This window comes from Urocitellus parryii, chromosome 9, assembly GCF_045843805.1.
Source record: "Urocitellus parryii isolate mUroPar1 chromosome 9, mUroPar1.hap1, whole genome shotgun sequence".
NCBI classification, from domain to species: domain Eukaryota; kingdom Metazoa; phylum Chordata; class Mammalia; order Rodentia; family Sciuridae; genus Urocitellus; species Urocitellus parryii.
The window spans coordinates 74,469,138-74,487,517 of NC_135539.1; the positions used below are offsets into that span (position 1 = coordinate 74,469,138).

The window sequence follows — 18,380 nt, forward strand, 5'->3', positions numbered from 1 at the left end:
GAGGGCCACAACAAAGCTACTGCCTTGCCTTCAGGAGAGCCAGGAGTGATGCTGGGCTGGGACCATGGTGTAGCTTCTGGTCTGGATACATCAGAGCAGCCTATCCTCTGGCTTCGCTGTGAGTATACCTCTTATATTATTTCTGACAAAATGACTAGATTCTTGGGTAATTTTAGTAACGGTTTAAGTACTTGTTTTAAAAAATAGTACCTGTTCCAGTACCTGTTTTTACCTTAAATCTCGCTTATAGCAGTTTTGTAAATTGTACGTTTATTCATTTATATGTTGTGCCAAAAATCGAACCCAGTGCCTCACACATGCTCGGCAAGCGCTCTACCACTGAGCCACAACCCCAGCCCATCAGCATTTTAATAAGTGAAATCTGCCAGATGGAGTAGGAACTGTAGTCCATGTCATCCCTGCCCCCCAAAACACCTCAAGTCTTTATTAGTTGCCCAGGTTAGACTTGAACTTCCTGTCTCAGTCCCCTCAAGATGCTGGGATTACAGGCAATGTGTTACCATATCTAGCAGATTAGTACTTTTTATGTACTCTAAATGATAGAGCTGGCTTTCTCCTTCATAATGATAAACCTCAATCTATATGCTGTTATTTAAGTGAAAGAGACGGAAGTGGATGATCTGGTAAAGCAAGTTAGGGTGTTACTCAGATGTCCGTGTGATGACTTAGCTCATAGTCTCTCAACTTCCCGCTGAGCCAGATCACTTTTTATTGCAGCTGCCAACAGCACCTGCCCTACATCAGCCACTGAAAGTGCCTCCTCCAGACATTTTCAGATGCTTCTAGTTGAGAGCCAGTGTTGATCCCTTCATATTCTAAAATTGTGAATTTCATGCAGGAAAGGCACCAGCTGGATTAGTGATAGATGAAAAGGAAGATACCTCACTTTTCTAACATGCTGGGCCAGTGGAACACAGAGATGATGAAAGTGCATGCTCTGGGGGAGCTCAAAGTTTAGGAGAGATACTTTTTTTTGGTTAAGTATTACAAGTTATAGGAAAGGTAGCACGGAAACAGAAGAATGGCTTCATGGGTATTCTGGAAGCTTTTTGAGCAAGGGGAGAGAAATGTATGAGGTGTAATCTGTAAGGTAGTGTGCCAGGCAGATAGCATAGTAATGTACTGTACCCAATATAGTGAAGAAGAATACTAACGCTAAAGAATAAAATTGGTGCATGTGTTAAGAAGAAATGGTACCAAAGCAGTAGAATGAGTGCACAGCCCTATATAAAGGCCAGCTGAAATTTCCTTTCTGTAGTTTGCTGCTCAGCATACTTGACTTGGTGGAAGGAAAGAAGACCACAAGATGCACAGAGAGGCAGGCTGATTATTCCTGTTTAAATAGCCTAAAAATTGTCAAGATCTCCCATACAAGTTTTAATTTTTGGTATAAAAGCACTGCAGAAACAGTAGAATAATTTTTAGTTGTCTTTATTAGAAAATGAAACAAATTAGTTATAAAAACCTTTGCTCCAAATAGATACTATGTATCTTACAAATGTTGCTTGGCTTTGTGTTTTAAAGATTACTATAGAAATTATTTCTAATATCATAAATAAATGATTATTCTTCCTCAGGGGTTGATTTTATAGTGCAGTATTTACAAAAACCGAATAAGTGAAAAAACAACAGTTTATACATCTGTACCATTTAGGACAAAATGTGTTAACTTTGTGTAGTGTTGCTTGTATAACAGCAAATAAAACCATTTAAGATTACAGGTTTTTTTTTTTTTTAAACAAGGGTAGTAAAACCTTTAGAACACCACAACGTACATTTCATGTGCCTCTCTGACATTAACATGCAAAAACAAAGCTATTTGTTAAAATAGACTTATTTTTTGCTCCAACTATGTAAACGTGAATTTGTTTACATTTTAAGCTCAATAGCTTTCAAGGCATTATGTTGAAAATGAAAATAATTTAAAACAATATTCAACACTGCAACCCAAGGCTAATAGCAACTCTTGTGCCACTGTGAAGTCAAGATGTTTAAGCAAAATATACGAAAAAGAAGGAAAATATTCTAAGGTGTAGAACATCGATTTTTTTCAATTATGACAGACTGTGCATGTGTGTTTCAGAGTTAAAAAAACTGGAAAATACTAATTTGTTGTTGGCATCCTCCATGTCTAGGCAGGTGCAGGTGAATCACCTATATGAACACAAAATTGATGATAGAAAAGTGACCAAACATTTTATAAATTGGTTGTTATATCTAATTGGGCAAATTATGCATCTTAAAGTTACACTGTCTTGTCTTTTGACAACCCAGGTTAACACAAGTGACAATGGACATCATTTGAGTAATTCAAAGTACATTGGTTAGTGATAATTAGGGAAACAAAAGCAATTCCACTCCTAAATACTTTAAATTTATCACATGATATATACTGTAAAGAGCAGTTTTTGAACAACTGTGCCTCATAAACAGGGAGTGTCTGCTGCCAACAATTCCAACTTACATGGGAAGAGTTACACAGAAAGTGTTCTTACCAATAGCTACTCCTAAATGGAGCTGCTACTTTTTGTATATTTTCAATAAAGTTATTTACATCTGTAACAAGGATTCCACTATTTTCAAAGACTTCTTTTGAGACAGTAGGCTTATCTGTGAAGAAAAAACATCAAATAGGAGAACTTTAAAAAGTCAGAAATCTCATGTTCTTAATAACATCTTATGTACAAGGTGGGAAATGAAAGGAAAAATGTCTGGTTCAACTTTAGAAAAAGATAAGCTGCATCCATGGGAGTGGAAGAAGGGAAGTAACACAACAGTGACAACTACTGCAGCTTTTAAATAAACTTGAACCATAACCCCCCTTCTGGCCTTATGTGCATTTGTCAGAACATGTCGTACTAAAGTTTGTTCCTGGCTGTCTGATGTGGAAGTTTTATCTACCTTTATCTTAGTTATACACTACTGGGAAGGACATTTCTAGAGCCAACCTATTTCGGCATTAAGTAATGGAAATTAAAACTTAGCATGTGAACTTACCTGTTAGGAAGACAGCAAATCTGGCCTCAACATGCTGAATTTGCAGGTTTATCAAACATTTCAAAATTTCTGCTTTTGTTGGAGATCGAGAGTCACAGTGGTGATAGTGAAGCAATTCGATGATATTTGCACTCTGATATGATTTCAATATTAAATTCTTTTTATGTGCAATTGAATCCATTCTGGAAAATACATAGGAATGTTTTTTTAATATTTATTTTTTAATTTTCGGTGGACATAACATCTTTGTTTGTATGTGGTGCTGAGGATCGAACCTGGGCCGCACGCATGCCAGGCTAGCGCGCTACCGCTTGAGCCACAACCCCAGCCCACATAGGAATGTTAATCACTAAATTAAGATTCAGTTATTTTCAACTGTTTCACTCCTAGGACTTTTTCTTATCCTTTGTTTTAACCAGTTGTTATAACTCATGAGAGATCCAGCTTTTTGCTTCTCAAATGTTCTTTTTTATGACACAACTTGGCCTCCTAGAAGTCACTGTCACAATTGTAATGACTTTGTAAATACAAGATTATAAATTTGGGCCTCATTCCATGCCAGAGAGACATTGTACATTTATCTGCTACCACTTTAAATTGTGTGGCCTAGAGCAAGTCTTTCATTTATTTGTAGTGGGCCTTTCTGCCTGCGTTGAATATTCATTTGTCAACAGATCTCTTAAAATGTCTATTTTTTTTTAAATACACGACAACAGTGAAATGCCTTACAATCCTTATTACACATATTTCGTATCTCTGTATATCTAAAATGTCTTCTATAACCATTAACTTTGTTAAAACTATGTAGTTTTCTCACATATCTCAAAATCCTATTACTACCTGTTTTCTTCCTCTTTTAGAGGAAAATGCATCCTTACGTATTAATAACTTACAGGTATGATATGGCTCTTAAGAGCTTAATGATTGAAGTTTAAAATTTCCCTTAAAACTGCTGATCAATAAGATCCTCTGAACCTGGTTCCATTCCCTCTGGATTGCTCAGACCTCAGAACTCTATCTGCTTTGCTAGCTAGCTCCTCTGTCAAGGGAAAACCTTTCCTGAAATTTGTTATTTCTCCCTCCTTTAAAGATTCCATACCTCATACAATTTGTTATGCTTACTCCTACTTTGTTGGAAAAAGCAGTATGGTAAAAGAGGTAAATAAACTCACTTCAAACCTGATGACTTCTTAACCTTGGAATAGTTTTTCTACTTTCTAGGTGAAGTTTCAAAGAGACAATGGATGTAAAGCGCCTACCAGTACTTGACATCTTCAACAGTTAACAATATTTGTCCAATCAACACTTTTCTACTCTGCCTCCCAGCCCACTCTTCTTCCTGTCTCAGAACAACTGGGAGGCATACCTTGGATAGGTAGGAACACCCATAGGCCTCAGAACTCTTTAGCCATGGAATCAAAATTTTCTATGAGGAAATATCTAACCCACAAATAATTATTTTTATAATTTATGGTAGTCGAGCCAGAATCAAACTAGAGTTTTTATGACTTCTATTAACCTAGAGAAGTGCATGGCTTGATACTGTTTACAGCTTCCATTATTGGATGTCCTGCTACAAAAACAATACATCAGCTAGACATCAAACCTAAAAACCATGATCAAAGTGGCAACTCATCAGGCTGCAATGTTTGGAGGGACACTAGAGCACACAGAGCACAAGGGCATTTCTATGCCCACCTGAAAGTACTTACCTTATGTCTTCCTTTAGCTTTTTATTTTCTCTGTAGTGAAGTAACCATTTCCATCTTCCATTTCCATTTAGTTTTTCCAGAATTTTGACAATATCCTTCAGTTGAACTGTAGAATAAGTGTGGCAAGAGATCATAAGTAAAAAAATTAGATCCGTGGTTGGGTATATAACCACCATTACCACTGAAGTGGCTGGGCAGCATCCACTTTCACAAAGGCACAACCTATTGCCCCTTCACCACCTATGTATACTACAACATGAAAGAACTGTGTAGAGACAAGGGCATGGTGGTCTGCAAGTAAAAGCTTGACTGGACAAGCCACACAATAGAAAAGGAGGAGTCCTGTGCTGTAGGAACAAGGCAGGTCTAGTTTCATAAACACAAAAATCTACCAATAGTTTTAACCCCAGTTTCCATGCAGAATTCATGCTTCAGCAGATAATTAATCTCATCCAGAAGTAGTATCCACATTGAATTCTAATGAGAAGATGAGTCAGGTTTGGATTACACATAAAAGTGTGTGCCATGAGAGACGTAAACTCTGTGGGAAAGTTCAAGGAGATGGTTACAAAATATGACTTAACAGTAATTATTTTTTAGCTTTCTGTGAAAAATGGAAAACATGGCTGATTCTAAGCAAAATTATTATAGAGCAGACTTGATTTGGCAAGTGAAGGGGTTAAATACAAAAACCTTAAATTTGTGTAAATGGGAGTTTGGCCATATCAAGAAGGGTCTCAGAAGCGGGTTTGGTGATAAAGATAATTAGGTAAAAACAGGTTAAGAGCACTACCATGAGAATTACTATATAAAAAGTGCTTAGTATACTATTTGACAGGAAGTAAAAACCCTCAAAAGGTGGCAACTGACATTCTTTAGTTGATAATTTCTGCTATGATAGTATTTGGGTCACTAGGTGAGAAGAAATGGACTTGACTAGATTTCAAAGGAAGGAAAAGAAAAGACCAACCTAATGTTAAATGTTCTAATATTTTGTCATCTGATATCATGAAGCCTCCTGTGCGAAACAGCTCTTGGTAGGTGTCGTTAACAACATCTTCAGGGCTGTCTATTCCAGCAAAGATGACACTGGGGAAATGCTTCAGTTTCAGCAGAAAAGGAATCTGTTAGACAGAAAAGGGCCCTGTGAAGAGAGGCACACTAGGCACATTTTCCTATCCAAGGGTTTCAAGGTCCAGGAACAGGTGAAAATACATTTGGAGTACTGACTGGTAACCCGGTTGTGCACAAAGGACTGTTTCTAAGCTCGTCATCAGCAGCTAACTCTTAAAGTTAGTTAAATAAAGAGGTCTCAAGGGTTGGGGGAAATAATTGTTCTTGAGGGAAGGTACATCTGAGGCTTTGAGAACCTGTGAAGTAATCAGCAGATCACATAAATTCAGTCTTGTCTCCAGCTCACGGATAGGTGTCAGTATTGCCAGGCTAATGTCACTGCCTACTGACAAGCAGGATTATGCACCTAGCTATGTCCATAAACTGGATCTTCTGGGAATAAGCAATCACATTTTGTCAACTAGAAGGTAAATATCATAACAGAGTTCAGAAAATATTTCCAAGTCCTTCAAAAGCAAGGTTTTTAGACATCATGTGATATAGATTTATCTTAAGTGAGAAAATTTAGCAATCTTTCACCTCTTCATAATTTTCCCTTAGATAATGCAGACAGTTTCTTAACACTATGAAACTTCCTCTGCCCTACAAATAACCTCGGTGAAATGAGTTTTCCACAGTGCACGCATCACCTTATTCCTATTATCTTTCCACTTAAAGGCCCAATGGTTGTGATGTGTTCTTTCCCTACAGAGAAAGGCAGGCATGAGTCTGATATTACAGGAACAACTTCAGTTCCTGGGGATACATTTCTTTGAAAGTAAGATTTCAAACCTACCTGATGCAAATGTGATGATAAATCTTCGTTTCTGATGATGATTATTAGCTTATCATTCTCCCTGTGAAAAGCCTGACAGAAATGCTGAGGTTCAATTTCTGTATGGCCTCCTTTCCTCAGAATGTTCTGAAAGATTTACAAACAGCCATTAAAAAAAGGATACTTATGGGCTGGGGATGTGGCTCAAGTGGTAGTGCACTGCCTGGCATGCACGAGGTACTGGGTTCAATCCTCAGCACCATATGAAAAGAAAAATAAAGATATTGTGTCCACCTAAAACTAAAAAAATAAATACATAAAAAAGGATACTTGCACAGAACTATCTTATAGCTTATAAAAATAAGCCATCAATATCTAAAACGAACAAATAAAGCCATAAAAAGCACATCCTTTTGCTAAATTATATCTTAACAAAGGAATAGAAAGAGCAATTGGTCTTATTAAATAAGCTTTTATATATATAGAAGAAATGACTCTTATTTATCACCATAACTGGATTTAGAAGTTTATTTCAAAAGTAAAGTAATTTGTAATCTTTTATTGTCCATGAAGTATCAAAAATGGATGTTTTTAAATCTACATAAGTTTCTTCAAGGGAATAAGATATCTTGGGGATACCAGATTTTTAAGTGCCACCTCTAGCCAAAACATGTTAAACTTGAAAAACAAAAACCTGTGCATTCCTTTATCACTAACTGGAACTGATTCAGAGTCAGTGGTCCTTTGGATCTACATCTTTGAATATGATGCGTGATACAGTTTAAACTGCAAGTGCTTGTGAGGCACAGCTGTGACATGGCTTATTGTTATCACATAGAATAGCTAGACTGGGAAGGTAAAATGTGTGTTATCAAGGAACCTCAAACCCTGTCTTCCCTCCTGACTTGATCAATTTCTTTCGAAATCAATTTCTGTTGAAGGAATTTGGATTTTCACTGTATATCCTTGTTATATCCCAAACACTCATGACAATCATTGATACTTCCTCTTTAAAAATAGAGTATAACTTGAACGGAACACGGTGGTAGCACACCTGTAATCCCAACGGCTTGGGAGGCTGAGATAGGAGGATCCTGAGTTCAAAGCCAGCCTCAGTAAAAGCCAGGTGCTAAGCAACTCAGTGAGAGTTTCTAAATAAAACACAAAATGGGGCTGAGGATGTGGCTCAGTGATCCAGTACCCCCGAGTTCAATCCCTGGTACCAAAAGAAAAAAAAACAAACTTGGACCTTTTGGCCTTGGATCCCAAAACAACCAAAATCACACTCAAAATGAATATGCTTTTTTAAAAAAACCTACTGAAATAAGTATAAATTTTGCCCTTTATTTACTAATAAACAATTAGAAGGAATACATTTTCATTACTGAAATAATTCATGTGGCATTCTGGGCTCTTCTGTCATGTACTCTAATTTCAATAATAATAAAGGTCCTTGCAGATCCTCCTTTTACATATAAACAGAAATTAATGCTTCAGAATTGTCCACAACAGAATTATTCAGGATACATTCTGAGCTTTAATAACATCTTCTTCTTGATGGTACATTATTCAAGTTTATTTTAGCATGTATCCATTTGAAGATTTTTACTTTGCAAGAAATTTATTACTTTCTGTTATTAACAATGGCCACATGATAAAATATCAAGAAACAATGTATGTATTATAGAAGGCATGTCATCTAGAAGTCATCTAGAAGTACTCCTCCTACAAATAAAATGCATCAGTAAGATCTGCCTTTGGCATGAAAATTAGTATCACCTGCCCTGAAAAGGAAGTGAAAACTAAAATGATTGCTTTGTTGCTTTTGAGAAGATAAATATTTTGCCCACTGTGACAAAACAGATACATGACATGGTCATGATGCCAACTCAGCTGATTCCCCATTCAGTACATGTCTGTCTGGGTATTTCCAGATTGCTTTGAAGAACAAACACCTTCAGAAAGACTGAGGTCATTCAGTATTTTTTCTTTTCAATTACACTGCCTACCCAAAATGGGAAGGAACTTGGAACAGACAAGCGGGTGGGGGACACAACAAAATCAAATCCAGCAGCCATTTATTAAGAACCTTTGAGAACAGAAGGATCTTTGGCGGGGGGGGGGGGGGAAGGAAGAAACAAAACAGTTATGCTAAAAAAACAGATTCCACAAATTTGGAAAAAAATTTAAATAATTTGACATTTAAATGACAAATTTAAATATACGTGCCAATTTACAGAAAAATAAATGTGACTCACACAAGTTAGCCCTGTTACCTCGATTTTTCCCAATCTCTTCTCCATCTGCTGAAGAGATCTCTCTAAAAGGTAACGTGCTGCTTATTTATCTTTTAAAAATATTTTTTCAGTGGCTCCTCAGTGGCCACAGGATAGTCTAAACGTGTTAAAGTGACTGAATGAGGCCTTTCCTCACATGGCCCCTTCTCAAGTATCCAAACACATTCCATCACTGTAAACTTTAGATACCAACTGTGCTAATCAGCCCCTCTTCTCTGGCTCCCCAGTGCCCCACATACTTCTCCACTAAAGCACCGAGACCTTTGAATCTGCCCTCACTGGCCGGACTGCCAGCTACTGAGCTTTGTGTTTTCTCCTCCAGGGCCTCATGTAACTATTTACCAACTTGGCACCTAACTGAGACTAGCAGAGCAAATCAAAAACGTTTATGCAGCTCAAAAAGAGGCCACTGTGCTTATCTGAACATCCTCAGATGTCGAAAAGGGGTGGAGGGCAGGGAGTGAGTGAGTTAAGAGTTCCTTAGTGGGGGCTGGAGTTGTGGCTCAGCGGTAGAGCACTCACCTAGCACATCGGGGCACTGGGTTCAATCCTCAGCACCACATAAAAATAAATAAATAAAATAAAACTATTGTGTCCAACTATAAAAACTAAAAAAAATATTTTTTAAAAAAGAGTTCCTTAGTGATTCAATACACATCGATTTACCATGTGGCAGATACTCTATAGTTAAAATCACAGGAAGTGATGGCATGGTTAAATCAGAGACAGATCTAGCCGAGCATTTAGAACCAATGCATTTAATGTCTACCTCTTACATGGTGCAGTGGTCTGCTCAGCTGAATGCTCTGCATCAATTCCTTAGAAAAGACCTCCCCAACCAGGCCCCTCATCCTGAAAACATGGGCAAAGCACCAGCATCACTGTGTTTGCCATAGCCTTTTATCAATTTGCATGGTTCTTTTATTGGTATTTTTTTTTTTTGTCCTGTTACATTGTAAGGATCTTGACAAAAAGACAATACTTCTCACTCTCACCAACAAATGCTGGGACTGTACATACTGAATAAGACTGCTGTCATCTGAAAGCAACTTTCTGTTACAAGGGTTGGGAGGTGGGGGAGCAGCTGGTAAGTTTGGGGCCCAGCTCTGGCAAGTGCCCCAAGCAAGGGTCTAATCACAAAGGGGACAGTGGGAATGACAGTATGTCAAGAAGTCAAGACAAGGGGAACACCAGATATGAAAGACTAGCACAAGCTTGGTGGTGCAGGATTGGAACAAAAGCAAGAACTCATTTTTGCTTTTTATGCAGAGATGCAAATATATATCGGTGTGTACATATATAAAATTTCCTGGCTCTCTGTGCTATGAGGTCCTAGAAGAAGTGACACTCAATGGCACTGAGTTTACCCAGTGCCCAGATCTTAGTTCTAAATACAGTACTTTACTAAAAAAAACTCGTGGCTCCTTGGAGAAACTGCTGACTTCAATGCTGGGGCAGAGTAAACATAAGACAAACCTGGAACATGGGGCTGCACCACAAAGTAAGAAAGTGCACAAAGAATTACTGAAGACTTGTCAAGAGGACACAGAAACCAGCTTATGGGAACTCCCATTGGTAGGCCTGAGTACTAAAATAATGAAGGAGGGACTGGGATTGTGGCTCAGTGGTAGAGTACTCACCTAGCATGTTCAAGGCCCTGGGTTTGATCCTCAGCACCACTTAAATAATGAAGGAAAAGATAGTAATCCTTTTAGTATAAAATGGTCCAATATGCCACACTGATATATGAAAGCAAATGAATGAACAAAAAAATGAGAAGGGAAAGGTCTACTATGCAGAATGCCAACTAATAAATGAAGAAGGAATGACAGAATTAGAATACCATCAGGTGGTAAGCAACCATCAGAGTAATAACTGATTCAGGCAAAAATCATCAATGGATGTTAAATGGGGTGGGTGAAGGTATGATGAGAAAGTGAATTATTTATAAAGTGTCAATGCTTATTAATTATTACAACCTGCTAACTAACTGTACAACAGAAAAATGTGACAGATCATTTTAACCATGTAGAAAAGCTAATACATTAGTAAAGGCACAAACTGCTTTCTAATACAATGCACTGAGAAAATCACAACATTGGATTTGGATTTTCTTACCTTAAATGCTTAAATCATGTGGACATAACAAGTAAATGCAAATCAGAGGAAATTCTATCAAATAACTAGCTTTAAAGTCTTTAAAGCCAAGGCCATAAAAGATAAAGAACAAGACAGGAACTGTTTCAGATTAAAGACACAAGCATAAACCTGTGATCCTACAATGGGTCTGTGGAACAGATGGCTAACTTCCCAAGTTTTAGGGTCATACTGTGACTATATAGAAGCATACTCTGTACCCCAATATATAAATTAAATATCAAGTGTAATGGAACACTGTATGCCATTTTCAAATGGTTCAGAAATATTAATATTGCAGTATTTAGGTGAAGAGTACTATTTCTATAATCTTCATGTAAACTTCTGAATTATTTAAAAAATAAATGGTGTCAATATGTCAGATTGAAGTTCTGGAATAAAATGAAAAACCTAATGGTAATCAAGACAGATTCTGGCTCCTTCCAAATCAGAATTTTACCAACATTATATTACTTAAATTAAAGGACTATGTAGTCACAGGTATCCTTATGATCAATTTTAAAAAGGTATCCTGTGGAGCTGGGGATGTAGCTCAGTGGTAGAACCCTTGCCTCACAGGCCCTCAGCACCACATGGATGGATGGATGGATGGATGGATGGATGGATGGATGGAAGGAAGGAAGGAAGGAAGGAAGGAAGGAAGGAAGGAAGGAAATTGTGTCTATCTACAACTAAGAAAATGTTAAAAAAAAAAAAAAAGACATCCTAAACCAAAAGAAGTTCCTGTCAATGATTCATACTACTAAAAGAAACACAGGTAATAATTTCTGAAAAACCCATATTTTATCATTGGAAATGTTTGTATATACATTTGAACATGGGATTGTGTACACTGGTAACGTGAAAATTAGTCTTTGCACCAATTTTTTAATAACATATAAATCATGAAATATTCTTGTAGAAAAACATTTAGTTTTCAGATAAAGACTAAGCTATGAACCCCCCCCCAAAAAAACACCCCATACCATGATTTCTCTTTGAAGCCAAAACATTATTTTGAACACTAGTTCTAAAATAAACTAAAATTAGAAGGCAATAACACAATGCGTTAAGAATAAGCTGACAACTTTACCTTTGTTCTTACAAAGAATGATTTTTCTTCCGTTTCAACAAGGTAGAACAGGAAGGGACTCTTACAAGCTTCTTTCATAACGCTTTTTAGTTTGACATGCAAGCTGGCACATAAGTCTGTAATCATGTCTTCATAGGAGGCTGACTGTCTTGGAAGAGATGGATACATGTCTTGGGACATGGCGTCTCCAGAAGCCACATTTAACTCTTTATCTTGTAAAACAACTTGGTTGCTATTCATCATTACCTTATTGAATTCAGCATATTCATTGAGAATAAGTGAAATATCATTCCGAGATTCTTTCAAAGTGCTATTATATTTCAGTTTGTTGAGGTGAAATGAAACACTCTGATTCTTTTGAGAATTCGTAAGATTTCTGTTGTGATTACATCTCTCCTTCCAAAAGGAGTAAGTGCTGTCCATATGGTTGGGTGTATGGCCTCTTCTATGCTGACTCGCCTGTCTGGCATCTGGATGCATAATTGTTACCAGGATGGGGCTTCTGCTCTTGGATGCAGGATGCAGAACTGGGGCCTTGGATGTTTTTGTCAAAGGTAAAGTTCCCACCATGATTTGGGTAGGTGATTCCTTTGGAAAGATGTTGGGGGAAGAGGCAGGTTTCTTAGAATCCTTCTTCTTTACTATTTGTTTAATTTTATGTGCAAAACGTAGATATTCCAGATCTAATGTGTTTTGGGTGAGGTCATCTGCCACTTTCCAAGTGCTTGTCCAGGAGCTGAGCAGGCTACAGTTTGCAGCAAAACTTGGTTGCCTCTTCAGGCTATGCAAAGTTCTAGATGTATCTTTGAATTCTTTTGTTATAGTAAAGTTAGCATAGGTCCGGGGGATACCATGGAGATCTCGAATTTGGACATAGCATGGCACACACTTATCTTCTTGCTTTAATCCAATGAACCTGTTTCTTGAAGGAATGCTAGTCTCCAGCTCTGGAACTCTATTATAACCCCAAGCTTCATTATCACTATTGTTTGAGTTCATGGAAGATTCGTAACTATTTTTTACAACATCCTCTTTTTTGCTGGTGTGACTACTTCTCAAAGTGCATGAATCTTCCATGTCTAATTCAGGATTTCTACAGTCATCAAGAAAGTCTTGATCAGAGTCTCCAGAAAGTGGTTCGTAATGCATGTCTGAATTCACCCTCATCTTTGTCTCTCCATCCTGAGTTTCAAAATCAGCCTCAGCCCTGTATTCCTCATTAGGGATCTTATTGTCAATATGCTCTTTAGAGATTCCACAAACAAGAGAGTCAAATGAAGCAGAAGTCTCTTTACTGATACTTTCACTGTTCTCTGCTGCATTCTGGTTTGAACCAGAATACATAGGAAAAAATCCACCATTCAACAGATCCTTTATCTCACATGTTGCCATATCCTGCGACATGTGGATTTTTTGTTCAACTTTCGTTGAAGATGTAGAGTTAGACTGAAGGCTGACAGTACCTAGATCTATACTTTCTTCAGGTGACTCAGCTTTAGTCTCACTATTCTTAAGTAAATTGGCCATTCTGACTACTGATATTTCCTGTGTTTGAAACCCTGGCTCCACATTTCCTGGTTGTGTACAATGGGTGAATGTAGTGCTATCTGAGGAAGAACCAAGCTTTGGGCTCTCTGGGGGCATGTATGTCTGTATAACACCAGCTCTATCAATGGAGGCAGAGTCCATGGACTTCACCTGCATGTACCCTCCACTATCTGTTTTCAAATCACTATCAAAAAGATTTTTTGTAATGCTTTTAGGGTTGGTCTTTTGTTTTAATGACACATTTACTATTCCACTTAGAGCAGTTGTAGAAACCAATCTATCAGCTGAAGACTTATTTTCAACAATCTTTTTAGGACTAAATGGAGGTTCACTGGACTCTAAGACAAGATGTTTTAAGTCCAAATTTCTATTCTCTATGCTAATTGGCTGCAGTGGATTTCCTGATTTTACCAGTTTTTCGACAGAAGGCTTGAAGTTACCTCTGTATCTGGCAGCTGAGGCAGACTTGGCTAATGCTGCATCACAGCACTGCACCTTTTCTGAGAAAGAGAAACCCTCATTATGCTCATTTGGGAAAGTTCCCTCAGTTACTTTACCAGAAAGGATTGGTCTACCTTTTCTTCCTGGATTTTTGGTTAACATTAGAGGCATTTCAGCAGAAAGCTGAGTTTGCTGTACTTGAGTTAAGTCACTCTGTCCCACTGGATGGTTAGGACTAACAAAAGAATTTTCTTTTTCTGTTACAGCTAAATCTACTGAACCAATCTGGGACAATTTGTTACTTTTCTCACACTGTATACCATGAACTTCTAAACTACATGGAGACACAGCCTGAGAAGGTCGTGTTTCTTTGGTTGGTACTGGGGGATCAGGACTAGAAGGTGGTGACACTTCTTCAATTAGAGAATCAAAGGGGAAATCAGAAGTAACGTTAATTTCTTCTGCAATCTCAAGGGTACAATTTTCTTTAGAAAGTATTAAAGTAACTGGCTGTAAACTATCACTTTTTCTTTCCTTATTTTCTAGTGGTTCTTCTGGTACCACAGGACACACTGACATATAATTAGCTGAACTAATTTCTCTGTTTTCCACAAGGGTTACCTCTTCTGGCTCAACTATTTCTTCAGCTATATCCTGAAGTTCTAAATTTGATACTGGGGCCTTCTGAAGTTGCTCTATTTCACCAGCTGCCATTTCTTCCTTGGGACTTGTAGGTGATGATACTGTTAGAGTTAGGTCAATATCAGAATCTTCCTCTGACAATTCCAGTCTGTTCTCTTCCCTACCCTTAGATGGGCTAATTTGTTGGGCAAATACCGAAGTAAACGACTCCACATTTGTATTTTCATGATTTAGATTACTCTTGTCATTCTTCCTTATTTCTAAAGAGCCATCTGACATAGTAATTCTTGGTGGAATACAGTTAAGAGAATACCCTTTTCCCAAGGTGGCTGAGGCTGATGATGAGACTACTTCAACCTGGGATGGCTCTATAATCTCTTCTGAAGATATGCTAAAGACACGTTGAGTCTGCAAACTGCAATCTTGAGAGCCTTTCATTTCTTCACTGGGTAATGTATAACTAGAACTTTTGACTAAAGCTAATGCTTCCATTATCGATGTTTTATTGGATGGTGGTGATGAGACTGGAAGAGGCTTCTCTTTCTGTAATAAACACAGTTCTTGAGCAAGTGTCTCTCTATTAACTGAGGAGGCACAAAGGTGGTTAGTGGCTTTCTGTCCTGACACTGCAAGAGATGGAACATCCCTAAGATCTTGTGTTTGTACTTTTTCCAATGCAGATATGGGATGTCTAGGACTTGCAGGAGGAGACACTTGTTTCATCAGCTCTGTATCAAAGGCTGTGGGTTTATCAGGTCTATTTACTTCTGAATATATTGGTACACAGGCATTTTTTTCAAAAGTGGGAGTAACTGGTTCCAGATTAATCATCACACACCCCATATTATCATCTGTCCTTTCCAAGGAGGACTGACATTCACTGTTTATGGGGCTGCTATGCTGGGTAAGGTCCTGTAAAGTACCTGTTTTTGTCTGCATTGATGCATGACCTACATCAACTTTGTTTTCAAGGGTGTTGTATATAGACTTTTGACATACTACCGAGTGACTATTGGCCCCATTATAAGTGGTGGTGAATGTGGCTTGTGTAACTGTATCATTATAAGAAGCCACTCTAGTATTATCATCTAACTGAAAGGTTTTTTCTTCACCAGAAATAGAAGGTCCATTAGTTTGCATACTTTCAATACCAGAAAGCACAAGATTAGAAGTCTCTAGATCTGATGATTCTTGTTTGGCTTTCTTTCCAATTACCTGAAATGACAAAAATTAAGTAAATACATAAATAAATATCAAACAGATTTTTAAAAAATATTTATTCTTTAGTTGTAGTTGGACACAATACTTTTATTTTATTTATTTTTATGTGGTGCTGAGGATTGAACCCAGGGCCTCACACATGCTAGGTGAATACTCTATGGCTGAGCCACAACCCTAGCCCTCAAACAGATTTTGTAAAACCACAATTACATATGTTTAGAATAGAAAAGTCAAGGACCAAATTTTCTTTTTTTTTTTTTAAAGAATTTTTAATATTTATTTTTTTTTTAGTTCTCGGTGGACACAACATCTTTGTTGGTATGTGGTGCTGAGGATCGAACCCGGGCCACACGCATGCCAGGCGAGCGCGCTACCGCTTGAGCCACGTCCCCAGCCCCAAGGACCAAATTTTCTTGAGAGACAAGAAATATAATCTTATATATTGAATTTTCTATTATATAAGATTACCACAGAGTAGTGATCAAGAAAATCCATCTCTTTTTAGATCTTAAGCTTAAAATACCATCAAATGTGGGTGTTTTTTTTTTTTTTTCACTGAGCTCCAGCCCCCAGAGCAGAATTTTTTTCTTTAAAAGTATATATAGCTGGGTATAGTGGCACACACCTGTAATCCCAGCAGCTCGGGAGGCTGAGACAGCAGGATTGCGAGTTCAAAGCAAGCCTCAGCAATGGTGAGGCACTAAGCAACTGTCACTAAATGAAATATAATAGGGCTGGGGATGTGGCTCAGTGGTTGAGTGTTCCTGAGTTCAATCCCTGGTACCCCCCAAAAAAGTATACAGAGATGAGAACTCCAAAACTTTAATTGTTTAGCCTTTTAATTATTATTTTTGGCACTAGGGATTGAACCGAGATACCCTTAACCACTGAGCACATCCCCAGCCCCTTTTCATCTTTTATTTAGAGACAGAGTTTCGCTAAGTTGTTTTAAAGTCTCCTTAAATTGCTGAGGCTGGCTTTGAACTTGTGATCCTCCTGCCTCAGCCTCACGAGCCACTGGGATTACAGGTATGCATCACAACACCCAGCTTTATTATTTTTTTAAAATAACCCTTTTGGGGCTGGGGTTGTGGCTCAGTGGTAGAGCACTTGCCTTGCACGTGCGGGGCCCTGGGTTCCATCCTCAGCACCACATAAAAATAAACAAACGAAACAGAGGTATTGTGTCCAACTACAACTAAAATAAATAAATAAAATAAAACAAAACTACCCATTTGGAGGAAAAGTAGCTAGATGCTGTTTGCCAAACAGCATCACTCAGCTCAGAAATATAGCACTAAAAAAAAAAGCACTCAACTTTGCTCTTAATGAGATTAAAAAATAACTTTTAAAAAATTTTTCATGTATTGATCACTGAACCCAGGGCTTTTGAGCATACTAGGAAAGTGCTCTACCACTGAGCTACATTCCCAGCCTAATTTTTTTCCCCCCTAAATAGGTGTCTATAAAATTTTGAGATAGGACCTTGCTCTTTTGGGGGGCCTTGCCTTAAAATTGTGATCCTCCTGCATCAGCCTCTCCAATTGTTGGGATTATAGGAGTAATCCACTGTACCTAGCAAAAGGTAACTTTGAAATCTAAGAATAACTTTTCTTACCAGTTTTAAATTAGACTGTAAATATAACTTCATTTGGAACTTTCACATGAGACAGAATAAATTAATTATTATCCTCCACACTCCAAATAACTGATTCTGGTAAAATAAAGGTCCTTCACCCCTGAGATATCTTCTTTGCTTAAACCTGAGGATAATTCTCACTTTAATACCTCTTATTCCACAGAGCAACAGGGAATTTATCAATGTTGTTTACACTTATAAACTAAAGGGAATGATTTAAACCATAGAAAGAACAACTTAGGTAAAATATTAGCAGAACTATGCCAGGACAATTCTGATTACTCCATAAAGACGTTGTTTTGTTCTGTTGAAAGCCTCCAGCATGGTCTTACCTAGTATATGGTAGAAGGGACTGATTTACGTAATTTACCATAACTCTGCAACATTTGGACCATTATGCTCACAGATTGCCTACCATGTCTTGGCACATATATGTTTGGAGTCAGGAACCGTGTTTCAAAACACACACACACACACACACACACACGAATATATGACTATAAGTATATAATGTCTCTACAATAAAGTATGATGATTTAAAGTGTTCTTTAGATGATTAAAAGCAATATACTACTGGTTTCTAGTGCCTACTGTGCTACAATACACTTCACATCCCAGTGTGCCCACTTATGAGGATGGAGTGGCATAACACAAGTGTGCTTTACTGGTGCAGCCACAATATCCAACAAGATGACCTCCAAAAAAAGAAGAAGAAAAAAAAACTTCTGCAAGGAGAGCCTGAGCA

The 18,380-nt window shown here is 37.8% G+C and overlaps 1 protein-coding gene across 3 annotated transcripts in view; it reads right to left on the minus strand.

The window, feature by feature from the left end:
- Positions 1-57: 57 nt before the first annotated feature.
- The window catches only part of Tasor2 (transcription activation suppressor family member 2), a 67,046-nt gene continuing 48,723 nt past the window's right edge, over positions 58-18,380 (minus strand). For 2 of the 3 annotated variants that reach the window (XM_026391796.2, XM_026391798.2), the window contains exons 18-23: positions 12,145-15,990; positions 6,640-6,765; positions 5,701-5,854; positions 4,731-4,836; positions 3,019-3,200; positions 58-2,631 (exon numbers count right to left, since the gene is read on the minus strand). In XM_026391796.2, coding sequence (XP_026247581.2) covers positions 2,513-2,631; positions 3,019-3,200; positions 4,731-4,836; positions 5,701-5,854; positions 6,640-6,765; positions 12,145-15,990 — 4,533 coding nt within the window. In that variant the 3' untranslated portion in view covers positions 58-2,512. The remainder of the gene's footprint in view (positions 2,632-3,018; positions 3,201-4,730; positions 4,837-5,700; positions 5,855-6,639; positions 6,766-12,144; positions 15,991-18,380) is intronic. The other variant, XM_026391797.2, reaches the window with a different exon arrangement.